The sequence below is a fragment of the Electrophorus electricus genome, unplaced genomic scaffold, assembly GCF_041902795.1.
Source record: "Electrophorus electricus isolate QZ-2024a unplaced genomic scaffold, ASM4190279v1 Scaffold37, whole genome shotgun sequence".
NCBI lineage: Eukaryota > Metazoa > Chordata > Actinopteri > Gymnotiformes > Gymnotidae > Electrophorus > Electrophorus electricus.
Window position 1 is genome coordinate 1,496,876 of NW_027658660.1, and position 19,487 is coordinate 1,516,362.

At 40.3% G+C, this 19,487-nt stretch overlaps 1 protein-coding gene across 1 annotated transcript; it reads right to left on the bottom strand.

The window, feature by feature from the left end:
• Positions 1 to 11,999: 11,999 nt before the first annotated feature.
• Positions 12,000 to 18,815, bottom strand: LOC145655850 (homeodomain-interacting protein kinase 2-like). Its single transcript, XM_081709315.1, has 7 exons — positions 18,731 to 18,815; positions 16,311 to 16,342; positions 15,821 to 15,925; positions 15,617 to 15,703; positions 15,134 to 15,315; positions 14,859 to 14,938; positions 12,000 to 12,278 (listed from the first exon to the last, which is right to left on the bottom strand). Exons 1-7 carry the CDS (start codon positions 18,813 to 18,815, stop codon positions 12,073 to 12,075), a joined length of 777 nt encoding a protein of 258 aa, XP_081565441.1. The 3' UTR covers positions 12,000 to 12,072.
• Between the last annotated feature and the right edge of the window lie 672 nt (positions 18,816 to 19,487).

The window sequence follows — 19,487 nt, forward strand, 5'->3', positions numbered from 1 at the left end:
TAAATGCATTTATTATAAGAATTTTAACAGAGTTCAGTACTTAGATTTTGCATTTCTGATGAGAGAATCATTATCAAATAAAACCAAGACGAACAGCTGGGAAAGAATCGTGAGGATCCCTGTTTTCTGTGCACACTGTTTGCACAGAGCAGTGCGAGCCACTGCAATCGAGACTGGTTCTCCTTCTCCAGAAAGTTGATTATTTCAATGATCAGCAGCATATCATTTTCTAATTTAAGGCATATGTTTTGAACAGTTTGCATACTTTTAAGGCATGCACACTGGATTTGAAAATTAAGTGAACTGTCTTTGATGTAGTGTGAATGAGAAATAAAATGGATCATTAAGAATACATTGGTCAAGGAATGTGCACTGATGGAACCCACAGTCCCTCGCTCACCCTTGGCCAAAACGAGTCGAGGAAGAGCAAACCCATTCCTGGTTCGGTACGTCCACTTAACAGATAATTTAGTGGTTTTACTTTTTGGCTACTCTACCCACCTCTGTCTGTATTGCAGTTTGGGTTGTTTGTCTGTCTAAATGTCCGCTTAGCTACTATAGCTAGAGCTTTTCTAATTTTATGATGAACGGTCTGTCTGCTGTAGTTTTATATAGTTATGGAATGCATTGACGTTCCACCTGTTTTCTCACACAAGGCTTTATGTCAAGCATAAGCGACTGCTTTTCATGCTATTTAGATTTTGCTATTTTAAAGGTACAAGACAAGTAATATAAGTGATTAAACCAAATTTCATCACCATACCCGCCCTTTCTCGTCTGCCCACACTTGGTGACGTATTTCGATGTGGTACGTCCACGCTGCAGGTGCGTATAACGTTCCTAAGTGCGGGCAGTTTGAGACGAACAGCTCTACTTAGCAGAGAAGAGTCGATCCACAGTAGCGCCCCTCTCTCTGCGTCTACCTCTGTTCACTCACTAGAGAGAATCTGCTTTTGATTTTGATTTTGAACAATTGAATTTGATAATTTTGACCATTAACACTTTGTGCGCTGTGTGAGTGAAAACAATGTATTCTGTGCTTTCTAACTTTCACAGCAGTTGTCGGTTATGTGTTGATTCTGTCAGATGCCGTCACGGTTATAAAATCATTTTAGCGGTGCCGAGCCGCAGGTTGAATATTTGGAAATGACTTGGATAACACGTAAGCTACGTAACACGTAACACGTAAGCTGTTAATGGGTGCGTTTCAGTCCCTGTCATTTTCGTCCCGTTGTGGAAACCAATATATGTAAAAGAATTACCAAAAAAAAGGACTTATTGCTTGAAGCAGTGAAGCGGAGATGGGTTTTATGTTATGAGCAAATTTTTTGGCCCTTAACTCAAAAGAGAGTTCCATTTTTTGATGATAATTTATTGTAACACCATGAAAGGTAGCAGCGACCCTTTTGGTCAGCTGCAACATATAAAATCAAGACATAACCTGTGCATACATATGGGTGTGCTTTCTGTGCCTTCTTGTTATGAGTAAAGTAACCTAAATAGTAAAGAAAACAGGGCTCTCAGCAGACATTAGTGTTTTCTGGAAATTTGCTTGCTACCTTACAGCTTGTTTTCTTAGAAAGAAACATTTGACGGTGGAGTATCAGTTTTTGAAATATGGGTTACCTCTTGAAAAGTAGAGTTTTAAAGTACCTTGTTAATGGCTATAAATGAACAGTTTAAATGCATAAAAAGAGCAGCTGACGTGTTGCTTGCCATATGGGCTAGTTATCTCACCTTCATACGTACTGCTAACCTGACTGGTTACTTATCTTAGTTTGCCTTCTGCAACAGTCACCATTTTGTGGGGTCAGATATTTGTTAGCTAATAAGTTACTTCCATATACCCACCAACACATTCTACAGGTCAACACATTCCTGCTGCCCCTTTTGTGTATGTGTCATGACTGTTTATTTAATGATGTTTAAGTTGTTTGTGACCTAATTATTAACCACTAATAAAATCAGTTTAAACCATTCATAAACTTTTTGTATTCAATGCAGTAAGATTTAGCCTTTGGAACTAATGGTTTAGGGATATGCATACCCAGCTGCTTGCCTGTTGAAATTTACCTGTAAAGGTGTGCTGCCATTCTGATTGCTTTCTTGCCTGTTTTCTGTCCTTCATGAGTGTTGGTCTGCATACTGACAGTCTTTCTGAACTGACTGCCATTCACATGTATAACTGTCTGCCTTCTGATCCTCAAGCCTGCCTGCTTACATGTTAGATTGCTGTCTGTCCACCAAACTGTAAAAATGATTTATGCTTTTGACTTCATATCGCCTTTTCAGAACAAAGTATTCCAGGAGAGTCCTAAGAAAACTTGGACCAGGACAAATGGAGAAACAGAAGCGTCTTTTTGGCAGGAAGATGTAAGGCCTTTGCACTACAATGTTAAAAAATCTTAGAATAACAATATGAATTTTAAATGATTCTTATTTATACAGCATATTCCTTATAGAACCCAAAATCTCAAGGTGCTTTACACTGAAATGAACGAACAGTATTCAGCAATAAAACATTGATCAAATAAAAGTTAAAAGTCACAAAATATAAATGTAGAAAATGAAATTAATTTAAACAGAATTTAAATTAACCCGGCTAAACAAGCTGAACAATTAGACTAAGCTAAACAAGCCACTCTTTAATCTGTATTAAACACCAATAGATACTATAAATACTTTCTGGACTATTCCAAAGTATCGGAACGATGAAACATGAAACAGATTAAACATGTTTCATCAGCCTTGTTATTTTAAAAGATTAGGAAGTAATGTTAAAGGAATTAGTCTTATTTTCCTTATAATGTGCTAAAGTAGAATAAAATCATTTTGATTGTATTGTGCAATTAACAAAATACAACATGGACCTGAGCTCTATGAGTGATTCATCCATTAAATAGAGAATAAGAATAACAATCTATAAACTTAGACACAAGCTCTCTCAAAATAATTTGATCATGGATTTTAGTTCAGGCTGTTGATGTTTGAAGAATGACAAACGAACAACATTTCCTTATATATTTTTGTTGTTTCCATAGTAAAATTCCTTCACCTCCAAAAGTGGCACGGGCTTCTTCAGTATTTAAAAAGGTGAGTTTAAAATGGCCAAATTTGTTATTCATCAGAAAATCGAATTGTTGCTAATAAGTGAGATGTCAGCACAGTTGTTATGTTATCCTGATATTTAATTTCTTTTTATTCAACCTCTTCTATGGTTCTCAAAACAAGAGCAAGTCAAAAAGCACAAGACAAGACGAGAATAAACCTGTGAGGAATGACAGCAAAATGCTCCTTGATAGAGCCAAAAAAATCATCCCAGACTTGGAGAAGCTGGATATTGCACCAATCTTGACCCATTTTGTGATGGATCTGACTCATGAGTATGCCATTTTTAAACCTTTTCTTCTTCTTCTTCTTCTTCTTCTTCTTCTTCTTCTTCTTCTTCTTCTTCTTCTTCTTCTTTTTCTTCTTCTGCTTTTTCAATTTATAATTTTTATTTTTGGTATACTTTTGAATGTATGAGATTTTTAGAATAAATATTAATTATAGTTCTAAAGAATGCTTTTATTCACATTCTTTTAGGCAGTGGACATCTATCCGGAAAGCAATCCCTAGTCCAGTAAGTCATACTACATTGCTTACACATCAACATATTTTAAATGGGATTCATATTAATTCTAAACCAAACAACCAAAACCATTTTGGAGCAATTTTCAATGTTCGCCTTTCTATGTTATCTCTCCTTTCTTTCACAGGAGACAAAGGTCATGATCTCTCATATGGGTTCATTCATTGCCGACATTGTCAGTGAAGTAACTGTGATGGGTCTTCTTTCATCTCTGGAAGAAATGTTAGATGTTGATCTAAGATCAGTGTTGCTTTCAAATTCCAAGAAGGAAACTGCAGATTTGCTGAATGCTTTCCGTACCAGATCTTGTGAGATAAATCATTCAGCTTCAGTCCACGTGAAGGAGGGGACAGCTCATATAGACTCTCTAAGCAGAGATGTTAGGACTGCAGTTATTGATACGCATCGCAGTTGCCTGGATGACCATGAGAGAGACCAAATTGTGATGAAATTTCACTCGACCATGGAAGATACAAATTCAGAAGCAATGAGTGAGCTTCTGATAGGAGATACTGAGAGTTTGACATCGTTATCCTCAGATGTCCATGACGATGGTACATCTAGACCTATAAGTACCATTCCTATAGCTGGCTCTCCAGTTTCGGATATGCTTCAGCGCTTTGATGATGAGATGGAGGAATTTGCTGAACTGTCGCAAGACATCAATCCCCACATAAAAGGAAGGACACATTTTTTGTCCCGTCATTTAATAAATCCTGACCTTGAAGGGGTCTCATCTTGTGAGCTCTGTGGTATGGTCATGCCAATCTACCTAGAGCAGGATGACTTGAAATCATCACAGGCATCATCAGAGCTATGCACAGATAGTATGAACACCTCCTCCGACGTCATGGCAAGCCAAGTTATGGAGTTGGTTGTCCCACCCTCTGTGAAGAAGGCTCAAGAGTCCCCCAGTGTACACAATGACTGGTCTTCCCTGTTCAGCATCGATATACATAGCTCTCCATCACTACAGTCTGAGATGTCTGCTAGGTCACCATGTACTGAGCCTGCTCTGGACAATCAGAGCAAAACCATGAAAGCCCAGAAGGGGAGATTGCATTTTCTATTCCCCTTCAGTAAGGTCTCAAAGGACTTAAAGGTAAAACATTTGACTTATTTCTTATTTAGATTTTGTTACATTATTCATTTTTAAAGTAGTGCATATTTGAATTTCATTTCACACTGAATGTGTATATATCACTTTGCATAAATGACATAATTTGTTCTAAATTATATTCTGTTGCATTATTACTGGTTTGTATCTGTACTTTTAGTTATAAATTTACTTATGCTCTGATATTTTTCTACTAAATCACTGTTTTGTTTTTGTTAGAAACTCAAAAAGAAAAGCAAGGAGCACCCTAACACTGTAGCTGCTGCTGCAACTACAGGTAAGAACATATTGCTAGAAACACATATGACAATTTAGTTGTTAGACAGAATATCACAGTTATATCCATTTTTTAAAAATCAATCACTTTTTTGTCTTATGATAGGTAGTGAAGATGTTTCCCCCATCTCGTCACGTTTCACGAGGATGTTATCGTTCTTTACAAGGCAACGCTCAAATCATCAATAAAGCCTGAAACATCAATTTGCTGAAAATGTGCAAAAATGGCTGGTTTTTGATTACATTTACATTTACATTTACAGCATTTAGCAGATGCTCTTATCCAGAGCGTCTTACAAAAGTGCTTTGTCCTTTACTCATAGAATATATCCTAGTACAGTACAGTAGGTTAGAGTCCAACATACCAGTGAACTACAATACTGTAGAATACAGGGATCAATGCTGATACCTAGAAGTACAAAACACATAAGGTCTATCTTAAACAATGATAAGTGCAATAAACAATAAGTGATAGAGATGTAATGTGGCCATAATTATCATATTTTTACATTTGATATTGTTTTGCAATACAGCAGAAGTTCAAATTTGGTTATGCTGCTGTGTTGGTTACAGATCATCACAGACTGGTCCCAAACAACAAACAACAAATTAGGGCATAGTTCACAACATAATCTACAAATAGTTTTAACGAAAATAAAGCATCTGCAAGTCCTAAAATGTGTTTTATATTTCTGTTGAAACATGAATCATATTAATTGCCAGCCCTTTTAAAGTTTCAGATATTTTTTTTCCTATTTTAAACACACAGAATCCCAAAACGATTTCTCTGTAGTAATACAGTTCACTACTGTAGTTGTAGATTTAGCTCCATTTAGCCCACAGTATCCCTTTAAATGAAACAAAGATTCAAAGTCAGAAGTTAAAATCCTATAGGAGTTAAATAAGAGCTTGATGTTGGATGTGAGATGTGTTCTGAACACATACTGCCAGTAAGTGCCAAAGAACCATTTTTAAATACAGTTACACCTCCCATTGAATTCAAAATACGACAGCCATCTTGTTAAACCCAACACTCACACATTGTATTTCAGATACATTTAATAGAGTTTCTCTGCCCAGAAACTACAATAATCAACTTCAATAATCCATCTGATGTTCAATGCAGGAATCCCTCCTGTCTGTCCCTGTTCCTCTTCCTCTCACAGGTAAGGGTACCAGTTGACTTTCCTCCAGCCGAGCGAGTAGGCTGCGGGCCGGTGGTGAAGAACGGAGCCGCTTCCTGACCTATCGTAGGATGACATCACAGACTGCTGGAACTGTGGCAGGAGCCAAGGCAAAAAAAAAAAATGGCAACAAGATATCGATAGGCATGTCAACATTCCCAGCACCCAGGTGAACTACTGCCTACCATGGCACTGTTGGAAACCTATTAAGATAGTATTGAGATTTTTATTTTTATTTTTTTACAAATCTATAAACTAAAAACAACATTATCTACTGACATACAACAATGTACAAAACAAGACACAACATATAAGAATTTGAATTTTAAAACATGTAATACATATCGATCTTCTTTCAGCCCTACAAAAGACTTCTTGATGAATCAGAAAAGAAGATCGACGGCCGTGGCCCGACGACGGAGGTGGTCGTAGCAGTGGTGTTGGTTCGGGCGGGCTGAGGACTCACACAGTGGCATGCCCTTGAGGTAATAAGGAGTGTTTACAGGCAAAAGAGACCGAACAATGCATTAGACATATTAATAACATAAAACAAGGGAGTATAAAGATTCTGTGTCCTTTCAGATTGATTTGCGTACAGGGCAGAGGCATCTGCAGGCTTAAGCAAAGGATCCTAGGTAGGCTTTGGTGGACCTCAGGGTAAGATATATGACCTCTCCACCAGGCTCAAGACCATATAGAAAAACAATCTTCTTTAGGATAAGGTCAAGAGAAGCCTTCTCTTGGAATGTGTTGGAACATATTGATTAATGTATGGTTTGTATATAATAGTGCCGAATGCAAATAACAATATGTAAAAGTAGATTTGGTGAATACATTGTAACATTGGTAGTGGGATGGACAATTCTTTGTGCAAGAATGATGTTATTGGTTCATTTTTCTGCGGTTGCATTTAATATCACTATCCTTATGTATTTATATATCGCTTTTTACTGCAGATGTTGTCACAAAGCAGTTTTACAAATGTCCAAGTCCAAGCCCCCAGTGAGCAAGCCAAGGGCGACAGTGGCGAGGAAGAACTCCCTAGAGCATGAGGAAGAAACCTTGAGAGCAACCAAGACCCAAAGGGGAAGCCCATCCTCCTTTGCCTGGCAACGCTCACCACAATAATATCAATTTTAAGAGAGAAATAAATAAAAAAATGAAAAAATAAGCAGTTAATGTCCAGTCCAATTTGCTAGAGGCCCTAGTCTTGACGCGAAGGTGTGCATGTGTCCAAAGCCCATCCCACAAGAGAGCATCCATTAAGGGCAAGGGAGAAGCAGTTGGCTAGGGTGGAGCTGTGGTGGCCTACAGCAGGGCACATCAGGGGGTGGTGGGAAGAGCCATGGCAGCTGAGACGGGTTGAGGCTCAGTAACATCATGACATCAGGAGTAGGTGTACCTCGGCAGAAAGAGAGACTAGATTATTAGGCATGTCCAGGTACAAGGGTGTGTAAATTAGGGAACTATAATGTGCAAAGATGGGCTCCGGCAGATCTAGCTATGGCAGCACAGCTAAAAGGAAAGAGCCAGAAGGAAACACAGGCACGAGGGCACCCTGGAACATCAGCACTCCGCCGCTCTCAGTCAACACACTCGAGTGACAAAAGAGAGGTGAAGTGACAGCATCATAACATCCCAGTTTATCATAACTCTCAAAACCCATGGACCCCCAAGATGGGAAGTAGTTAATAAAATACCTGACTGTACAGATACTAAAAAGAAATCTAGGATTATTTTTGTTATTTTCTATTGGGCTCAAGAGATAAGATGTTCGAGCAGTAATAAGTGTTTTTCTATAGGTGAGTAGGCTCTCCTTCCATGCAAGCTGGAAGACTACGGGCTTAGTGCGGTGCCATTTATGTTCTATTCTTCGAGTGTTTTGTTTTAAATTGCGAATGAGATCATTATACCAAGGTACTACATTTTTGTAGCTAATTTTTTTTATTCTTAAATGGAGCAACATCATTAGGTGCACAGCAGAATACTGATTCTAAGCATTCAGTAATTTGATCAAGTTCCGTTGGGTTTGAGGGAATCCTAGGCGCAAATTATTAGTCTGGGAGATTCCCAATAAATCCAGGTGCAGTGGACGATGTGATCGTGTGTCTGGTATGATAGCGAGGCGAGGTTACTATAGTGTGGCTCATGCATAGTTTAAATGAAATTAGGGAATGGCCTGAGATGGCACCTGACTGGGGTAGTATAACTACCTTCTCCATGTCTACACCGTATGGCAGTACTAAGTCAAGCGTATGTTTACATTTACATTTACAGCATTTAGCAGTACGCTGTTATCCAGAGCGACTTACAAAAGTGCTTTGTCATTTACTCATAGAATATATCCTAGTACAGTACAGTAGGTTAGAGTCCAACATACCAGTGAACTAGAATACTGTAGAATACTGGGATCAATGCTGATACCTAGAAGTACAAAACACATAAGGTCTATCTTAAACAATGATAAGTGCAATAAACAATAAGTGATAGAGTTTGTTAATCAACATCATTGTAATAAACAATACCCTACAATAAGTACTAATTTAGTCAGTCAATATGAGAGCAGGGTAAGAATGTCCACCAGAGTGTGTGGGTTCTCTTTGTACATTGAAACCAATTGATTCTAATATAGAACTAAAGGCCAAGCTCAGAGGGTGTTGGGCACTATCAAAGTGAATATTGAAATCACCAACAATAATGGCACTTTCTACTAGAGCAGATCCCTCTCAGTATCTACAGCTAGACAAAACGCACCTGCCACCTTGTGGTCAGTTGAAGTATTTGCTAGTGATTCTAGACAGGTTTTCCAAGTGGACTGAGGCGTTTCCTTGTTCTAAGGAAGATGCCCGCGCTGTGGTTAAAATCCTAGCCAAGGAGATAATACCGAGGTACGGTGCGCCTCGGGTAATAGATTCAGATCAGGGACCCTGCTTCATTTCTATGGTAACTCAGAAACTATGCACCTACCTAACTATTGACTGGAAGTTTCACATCCCTTACCATCCTCAGTCATCTGGCATTGTTGACAAAATGAATTATACATTGAAACAAAGGCCATGATGGAAAACAGGAAAGAAATGGATAGATCTTGTCCTTCCTAGGTCTTCCTAAGTTCAAGACTGTTAACTCAATACACACTTTAAAACACTCAATACACAATTTAATTTTTTAATAATACTTGTTCAGGTTCCACTATTGTTCTCCAAACCATACATTATTCAATGTATGCATATTAATATTCAATACTTACACCAACCGGTTCTTGGTACCATTATGTTCAACCTGAGCTACTTGCATTTTATTTAAAAGGCGATCCTCTTCCATATCACCGGATGCCCATATTGCTTTTATTACCTCAATCTACTGCCAGCAGTGTTGTGTGAGATCAGAATGATGCCCAGTGCCACCACCAAATTGTCACTATTTGAGGTCGTTTTTGGTAGACCATTTACCACCCCATGGGTCAGAGGTAACCCAGGTGTTTCTCAGTCAGGTGACACAGCCATAACTGATGACTGACAGACAAATCCTCTAAGACTTGGCTTGCGTTGCTTTGGTGTTACAGGAAAGGTTTGAAGCCCTTGTTTTTGTCTGTCTGGCATTCAGATTTCCTGAGCAGCCATGTTGTGGTTCCTAATTAGGAACATGTTCCAGCCTACTCCATGCAAGCTGGAGCACTGGATCCACTCTTTAAATGTGCCTTTTTAAGGTGACGGCTTATAAAAGTCATCTCTGATTATTTTTTTTGTTGTTAGCTTTTTAATCTGTCAAGTCTGTAATTTTCCAGATTTATATCCATTAAAAAAACAGATGCTCTAAAGGGAGGGGGTGGACTCCTTCAGTGGTACAGCAGAAGTTGATAACTTCAAAATCATTTACAGCAGCTTCAACCTTGTACTAACAGAACAAATACGGACACAGCATTAACTAAACTATGGCCTGAGTGATTTAAGTAATTAGTGAAACTGGCACAGCACCACCAACCGTTTACTAAAGAAAACGTGTATGACACATGATTATCTTAATTCTTTTAATTAAAATAGTCCCTTGCAAGGCATATTATTCAATTATGTTCAAAGAGGTACATAGAGCATGCTGGCAAAACCGAACCGTTGAAGATACTACAGGAAATAAGAAATTTCCATAATGTGAATGAAACATTTATTTAAATGTATTGAATATTGCACATCTCAGAGCCTCCAGAGGTGGAAAAGACCAGGCCAGGTGAGCCATAGGTTGAATTGGACCCCGAATCCAAGGGCCAGGGCGTCCCCGCCAGACGCATGACGCTCAAATTTGATCTTCTTGAAGCAATTAACTAGAGTTAATTGAAAGCGGAAGAGGATGCCTGGAGCTGCGATGCCATACCTTTAGGGAAAGATGAAAAAAGGAACACGAATCAAATAAATGAGACTGTTTGTTCTTCGAGGCTCAATGGGATGTGCCATAATAACCTTCAATTACTATACTGGTGTCCAAGCTGAAATTCAACTTGATTACAACAGCCGCAAGCCATGCAGATCTAGTTATGGGCTTTATTCAAAATTAAAACTAAAACAGAAGTAGATTTTAAAAAACACAACCACAATTCTGTGATTTCTCTAATGCCAGCTAGTTAAATTCATCACTTACTCTCTGTTGATTTTCCCACCCTTAATCTTGCAGAAAGAAGGCTCAAGAAAATCAAGCGGATGTAAATCACAATCTTCCATGTTGTTTTGCCTCCACATCACCCTGAAAGCGCTTTATTTAAATAATCTAGCTGTGCTGTATCGACAGGTATGAGAAGATTCCCACAGAATATCAATTTACTACTCTATGGATTCTTCATGACTTGGCAGTAAGGTAATAATAACAGGCAGGTGTAGCATCTAAAAGTGGAAAGTCCAAGTGCACGTGTTATTAGCTAGCCAGTAGACAAGATCAAATACAAGGTCACAAATTTTAACCTGCCCTTTATATGGAAAATCTGCAATATTTTATATTTGCCACATCGTTAGTGGATAGGTAGCTAGCTATAGTAATTAACCTGCAAAATGTGTTCTTAATCTGTTGATTGCAACTGTCAAACATTTTTTAAAAATGTGTTGAATATTACCCACTCACAGCCTACAGAGGTGGAAAAGACCAGGCCAGGTGAACCATAGAACAAGTTGAACCCTGAATCCGAGGGCCAGGGCGACCCCGCCCGAACCCGAGGGCCAGGGCTCCCGCCAGACGCATGACGCTCGAATTTGACCCTCTTGAAGCAGACGAGCCCACTAGAGGTAACTGAAGCGGAAGAGGATGCCTGGAGCTGCGATGCCATACCTTTCGGGAAAGATGAAAAAAGGAACACGAATCAAATAAATGAGACTGTTTGTTTTTCGAGGCTGAATGGGATGTGCCATAATAACCTTCAATTACTATACTGGTGTCCAAGCTGAAATTCAACTTGATTACAACAGCCCCAAGCCATGCAGATCTAGTTATGGGCTTTATTCAAAATTAAAACTAAAACAGAAGTAGATTTTAAAAAACACAACCACAATTCTGTGATTTATCTAATGCCAGCTAGTTAAATTCATCACTTACTCTCTGTTGATTTTCCCACCCTTAATCTTGCAGAAAGAAGGCTCAAGAAAATCAAGCGGATGTAAATCACAATCTTCCATGTTGTTTTGCCTCCACATCACCCTGAAAGCGCTTTATTTAAATAATTTAGCTCTGCTCAATTTCAGCTTGATTACAATAGCCGCAAGCCATGCAGATCTAGTTATGGGCTTTATTCAAAATTAAAGCTAAAATAGAAGTAGATTTTAAAAAACACAACCACTATAGTAATTAACCTGCAAAATGTGTTCTTAATCTGTTGATTGCAACTGTCAAACATTTTTAAAAATGTGTTGAATATTACCCAAGTCACAGCCTACAGAGGTGGAAAAGACCAGGCCAGGTGAACCATAGAACAAGTTGAACCCTGAATCCGAGGGCCAGGGCGACCCCGCCCGAACCCGAGGGCCAGGGCTCCCGCCAGACGCGTGATTCTCAAATTTGACCTTCTTGGAGAGGGAGATCCCACTGGAAGAAACTGAAGGGGAAGAGAATATAACTTTAGCGAAAGATGAAAACTGACCACTAACCAAACGAATGAGAGAGATTGTTCTTTGAGGCTGAATATGATGTGTCATAATAACCATCAATTACTATAAAGGTGTCCAAGCTGAAATTCAACTTAATTACAATAGCTAGCCAGCAGCCAAGATAAAAGGTCACATGTCACACAATTTTAAGCTTCCCTTTATACGAAAGAACTGCAGTATTTTAAATTTGCCACATCGTTGGCGGACAGGTACCTAGCCATAGTAGCTAATTATCCTAGCTAGTTCACACTTCATTCTCCCCCAAATGATCCCATTATCGACAGGTATCCGTGCTTAGACATGAAGACAGTTCAGCGACCGAGGACTGACATGCAGCTGTCACAGCTCTTTTAGAGCAATCCGACGGTTAGCGAGCCAATGCTAGATAATAACGTTAATTGCAGCTACAGCAAATAGTTGGCAGTTAATCTGCAAGTTAACTAACGTGCTCCATCGCCATGAAAATTAGAATCTGTTGCCGCAAGAGATGTGCATAAGTAATGTGTGAACTAGCTAAGTTAACCATCTCAAATAGACAGCTTGTCTGTTAGCTAACCTAGCTAGAGAGCCCAATGTTACCTGAGTCGTTGAATTCAAGTCCGACTTGACACTTTAGCCTTTCCCATTAGGCCTCATCGTCTTTTTAAACAAAATTAACATTCTATTCATAAAATCCATATAGAGCAAGTTTTATGGATGATCTGCTCAGTGAAGCTGCATTATTTCTGTTATAATACGGACACGGCAGCATTTTCACGGCATGTTTTCTTAATCTGTTTATTGCAACTGTCAACACATACGAATGATTAATAATTAATGTAAACTGTTATGCAGCGAATTAAAGATACTATATTTTCCTGTTTCCCTAGAAATAATCCAAACTGCAGTGTCTGCTTATTTATGCTGAAGCACACTTAAGTGGGTATAATTTTTGTGGATTCCACATATACATTAAAAGGAAAATGTTGCCCAATCATGTCAGAAATAGCAAAACAAAAAAACACAGGCTCCGAGTTACTGAAAGAGAAGTACGCGATGAGGTCCTGGTAGAGCATAGGCACAGGTTGGTCATACGTGTTTATGAGGCGTTTAATTTAAGCAAAATCCTCATCACACACCCAAGAAGTCAAAGCCTGCAAAATCCCCAAGCAGCAAGACTGCATCAAGTTAGCACTGGCTGAAGCAAAAATAGTGCTGTGTCCTGCTCTGTGGCTCATCCACTCTACCAGTCTCTTAGTATTGGGCTTAGTGTGCTTAATTCATCTTGATGTCCTAACTGACATTCAAAAAGAAATGGACATGAGAAGACAGTGTAGGAGTTCAAATTTGAATTGGCTTGAAATGTAGGCTGAAGTGCTCTTCTGCAGCTGAGCAGCTCATTTTCTGCTGAGCATCTTCACAGCCCTTACAAGGAGAGCATGAAAATGATGGAGGGGACAAGAAAAATCAGAATAATGCTTTAAGGACTGGACACATTTACAGCTTCTCACACCAAACAAAGTACTCCAAGGTAAAAAAGTTCATCAAAGTAAAACATGTTTCATCCATCTTTCTGTGAACTGATATTTTAATGACTGACAGACAAATCCTCCAAGACTTGGCTTGGGATGCTTTGGTGTACAGGAGAGGTTTGAACCCCTTTCATTAAAGAAAACGTGTATGACTCAGGTGCTAGGGTATTATCAGAATGTAATTTATTCCAAATGTAAACACATGATTCTCTTAATTAGAGATTCCCTTATAAGGCATATTATTCAATAATGTTCATAGAGGTACAAAAAACAAAACAAAACAACAAAACCCTACTGAGTCTGGAAAAGAACATCTTTATCAATAAAAAGTATCAAATGACCTGAACACAGTTGTACCACCATTACAAACTCCTTGCTTGAGTCTGCATGTATACATGTATGATAGTAACATATCAGCCAATGAATGATGGACTCGAGTTTGTACTCAAGGAAAGAAAGAAATTTTCATAATGTCATAAAGAATCAAGTGTTTGGAAAACATCTAGGAAAAGAAAGAAACATTTATTTAAATGTGCTGAATATTGCACAAGTCGCAACCCTTGAAAAACCAAGAAGAGTTCTCGGTCTGCTTAAGTACTGTGTACTGCAAAAGCACAAGTAGAATTGAATTTTCCACAAATACACATACAAGAACCATAGAAGAAAGCATAGTGTTGATCTTATAGAATGAGAGACACAAAAAACCTCAGCTACAATTATCAACAATTACACAATGAAGTTTGGATTCAACGGAATTTCGTTTTGAACTACGGTAGAGTGGAATCTTTATCGGCTACTCGAATACTAGGCAACAACCTGATTCACCATTTGTGGATCACATTTGAGCAGTAACATGATTTGGTAGAACACTTGCATTTGAAACCATTTTTGTCTTCTTTTATAGGTGGAATCGGAGGCCAATTTGGTGATGTTTTAAATCTACTTAAAGAATAACAAACAAAAAGCCAACCCTAATGTAACATTTAAAAGAAGCACCGAAGTGGGCATCAGATTTACCATCAAACAGGGTCTTGCTGCTGTCGAAGCCTGTGCACTGCCGCTTGCAGATTTCCATGTTCTGCAAGCAAGATTTCACACTGCAGCAAGAGAGAGAGAGAGACACACACACACACACACACACACACACACACACACACACACAGGTGGGGGGGGGGGGGGTTACAGTACTAGCAGAGAAACTCTGATGCTATTTGGATTTCTAAATTAACACGGTGTTCCTTAAATGTTTTGGAAACACTGACATGTAGATTGGAAGGCCTGGAGCAACTCACTGTGCACTCTGAGGGAAGTGGAGGAGGTGGGTCATGGTCAGAAACGGGTGGTTCAGGGTCTTCACTGGCGTGATCCTTTTGTGAGCGTCTAGCCTGAGCATCTTCTTTAGTAAGTCGATGAACTCCCGCCGGTCGGCCTTCTCCGCCAAGACGTCGGTGCCTTTCAGACTGGTCATATTGACCTGCGAGAGAGACCCATGGGTGAGTCATATTATTCACCAGCAGAGGGCGGCAATGCACCCAATACGAACGAAGTTCTGCAGCAAATTTCTACGCACTGCTCTGCCCTTCGCAGATGCCGTTCTCCAGAGCGACTTACATGCGCTACTCATTATGACAGCAGAAACGCTCGACCTTTCAGCTAGCACCTTGTTCTACCTGCTCTATAATGTGAGCTGCGGGAGCCCTTTGTCACGTTCTTCAATTTCACATCGCAACACTAAAAGAAATGCGTATAGTTACGCGCACAAAAGCCCAAATAACCTGCATCATGTCGTCAAGGCAGTTTAAAATGTACTTCCGAGTCTCTTTGGACTTGATGCCACGCTCCGCCTCATGCTCCGAAGGTGTCTGGAGAAAGGAAAGAAAAAACAAACCATTCAGCTCCACCATTAAGTTACATGAAGTCATTAAGTTACGTCCCTTATAAAAAAACACATGGCATTTGGCATTTGAAGACAGGCAAACCTTGAGTCTCCACAGGGGGTAGCAGTAGAAATAGTAGTGCGTCTTGGTCCCTGCGCTCAACATGCACTCTGCTGGTAGGCCCTGCGTCTCGGAGATGTAACGGATCTGCAGAGACACCATACGGCAAAAGGATTATGACTTTATTTTGAGTTAATCCTTTCATTTTCAAAGTGCATGTCTAAAAAAACAGGCCATAGAAACTCATTTATATTAATCCTAAAAATGAGCGGGCCGACAAAGCAGCTAAAAGGTCAAACTACACACACACAAACACACACACACACACACACACACACACACACACACACACATATCACTACAGCCACAAAACCACTACAGGTCTGCACCACTGATGCTGTACGGGCGTTAAGGCACAGCTCAAAGGACCATGTGCTTACCTGATCATATTCGGAGGCTCCAGGATACAGGGGCCAGCCCAGGAACAGCTCAGCAATGACACAGCCCAGGGACCACATATCGATGGCCTCACAGAATGGGAGACCCAAGATGATCTCAGGCGATCTGGACCAAAAACACAGAGATCGCCATCATGAAATCAGCCTCGGCTGATAATTCCGTGGGGGGGTGTTTGTGTTCCTAGACATTACACACCCACTATTCTAGTGTAACATGGAACCAACACTACAATGCACCAACACTACAATAATGTTGTTTTGCATTAAGTAAATACAGAGTACCAATGCAGTTAAACACCTGTTACTCAGTATATTACACTGTTAATTAACAGTGTAGCTACAATGTAATAGCGGTTTTGTACAGACTTGCTAAATACTGATATTACCAAAGCCTGCAGTTCAGCGCATCCTAACTAATCTCAGACACCGAAGACGGTTCATTAGGTGTTTTGCTAAATAACAGCACTCACATGACCCAATAAAAATAAACCACTTATAAATCAATCGTGCTCCAGTTAACTGTAATGCTCATCATAGGCTTTTAATGTGTAGCAGGGTTATTACAACTGTCCACAACATGCAGCTCTACTCTCAAGCACACTAGAGTGCAACGAGTGCATACTTATTTCTAACACGCCTCAGCACGTGTCCCTCACCGGTAGTATCTGGACTGCAGGTAGCTGGGGGCCTTGGAGAAGTGGCTAGCTGAGCCGAAGTCGATGACCTTGACGCGGTACGGCTGCCTGACGGGGTCCACCAGCATGATGTTGTCGGGCTTGAGGTCGGTGTGGATCAAGCCCAGGCTCTTCAGTTTCATGAGCGCTTTGGCGACCTGCTGCAGCACGGGCCGGATGCATTTCAGCAGCAGTGGGCTGAACTTGCTGCGCTTGAGGAAGTCGTAGAGGCTCTGCCCCAGCATCTCGAACACCAGGCATATGTGCTTCTTGTGCTGGAAGCACTCGTACGCGCGCACGAAGTTGAACTCGTCGGCGTTCTCCCTGCTCAGCCGGCTCAGGATGCTCACCTGAGGAGGAGCAAAGGAGGGAAGACGGAATACGCGTTAAGCCGAAGCTACGTGGTCACAGCTTCAAAGTTTGATACTGCTGACAAATAGCCTACTTATTTTCAATAGCATCAAGCACTTTGTGTACTTCCCTTCAACCATTCACTTCTACAGGATTTGGGAGATGCAATTATGGAAGTGGTCCCTTGGAAATGAACCCATGAACTTGCTTTTGGTACTCAAACAATGCAGATTAATGCTCTTTCATAACAATAACATTTTTAATGCACATCCAAACAGGCATGGCTTACACAACTGAAGCTAAATCTTCTTTTTAGAGTAAGCGTCAAGCTGTCCGTGTGTTATCCGAACTAGTTCCTACTGAACTAGTGAAAATTAGAACTAGTGTGCCAAACAAGTATTTCTGTGCTACCCTGGCTGTATACAAATTCCACAGTGTGCGTTAGCACATCTGACACCAACAGATCATATGTTGTAAAAACTGAAACAAACAATAACAGAATCAGGGCTACAGCTGATTCTAGGCCATATCAATAGCTTATTTAAAGCAGGCACAACTTTCCCACCTCGTTCTGGCCCTGTCGAGCATACGACGGATGACTTTTCAGGATCTTGATTGCGACTACTTCACTGGTGCCCCGCTTCCAGCACTTGGCGACCTGGCCAAAGGTTCCACGGCCCAGGGACTCCAAAACCTCGTAGCTGTTGGAGACGGAGCGGAGGATCTCGTTCTGCACCAGTTGGTACTCGCAATCGCTGCCCCTGGCCACACGCTTGGACAACCCAGGGGAGGAGAGCTCCTCCAGGATCTGTACACTGTTGCTGCTGTGTGCCTCCTCTCTCTTCCTCTTGAGGCTGCCCCGCTTCTGATAGCCGTCAGCACGCCGCGAGGTCAATGCCTCGTCTCCGCCCTGCCAGCTGGAAGAGGAGGAAGACGACGACGAAGCCTCGTCCGAGGCTCCAGAGGGGGAAAAGACCATGGCAGGTAAGCCATCGATTGAATTGAACCCCGGATCCGAGGGCCAGGGTGTCCCCGCCCGAATCCGAGGGCCAGGGCTCCCGCCCCGCGCAGGATTCTCAAATTTAACCTTCTTGGAGTGGGAGATCCCACTGAAGGAATCTGAAGGGCAAGAGAATATACCATTATGGAAAGATGAAAACAGGACTACTAACCAAATGAACGAGAGAGATTGTTTGTTCTTTGAGGCTGAATGTGATGTGCCATAATAACCATCAATTAGCTAAATTAGCTAAATCACAGAGCTTTGATTTTTTTAAAAACATCTACTGCTGTTTTAGTTTTAATTTTGAATATAGCTGCATGCCATGCAGATCTAGATAGCAGCTATATTCAAAATTAAAACTAAAACAGCAGTAGATTAAAAAAAAAAAAACTAAAACAGCAAATACAAAAACACAATGGCATATCTGTGACTTAGCTGTCGCTAGCTAGTTAACTTCATAACTTACTCTCAGTGTTGACGATCTTCCCACCTTGAACCTTACGGAAAGAAGGCTCACGAAAATCAGACGGATATAAATCATAATCCTCCATCGTGTTTTGCTTCCACATCACTTGATTTAAAAAGTTTAAATGGTTATCGCGCTATATCGACAGCTGTGAGAGCGTTAGCACAGAATATCACTGAGCTGATCTACGGATTCTTCGTCACATGGCAACAAGACAAAAAATAACAGGCAGGTGCAGCGTCACAATGTGGAACGTCAAACTGCACGTGTTTGAACCGAGCAAGTAAACAAGATCAAAGGAAACACATTTAAGCTGCCCTTTAAGATACTACATTGTTCTGTTTCTCCAGAAATAATCCAAACTGCAGTGTCTTCTTGTTTATGCTGAAGCACGCTTACGTGGGTATCGTTTTTGTGGATTCCACATATACATTAAAAGGGAAATGGTGCCCAATCATGTCAGAAATAGCAAAACAAAAAACACAGGCTCCAAGTTACTGAAAGAGAATTACTCACTGAGGTCCTGGTAGAGCATAGGTCACTATGTAATGTGGCCATAATTATCATATTTTTACATTTGATATTGTTTTGCAATACAGCAGAAGTTTCAAATTTGGTTATGCTGCTGTGTTGGTTACAGATCATCACAGACTGGTCCCAAACAACAAACAACAAATTAGGGCATAGTTCACAACATAATCTACAAATAGTTTTAACGAAAATAAAGCATCTGCAAGTCCTAAAATGTGTTTTATAT

What these genes read in the sequence shown, in the direction of transcription:
- LOC145655850 (XM_081709315.1), bottom strand. Translation starts at nt 18,815, where the DNA reads ATGGAGGATTATGATTTATATCCGTCTGATTTTCGTGAGCCTTCTTTC. An exon ending in ACCCCCTGTGGAGACTCAAG is followed by an intron (nt 15,704 to 15,820) that starts GTTTGCCTGTCT and finishes TCCTTTCTCCAG; the next exon opens with ACACCTTCGGAGCATGAGGC. An exon ending in CAGCAAGACCCTGTTTGATG is followed by an intron (nt 12,279 to 14,858) that starts GTAAATCTGATG and finishes CTTCCCCTTCAG; the next exon opens with TTTCTTCCAGTGGGATCTCC.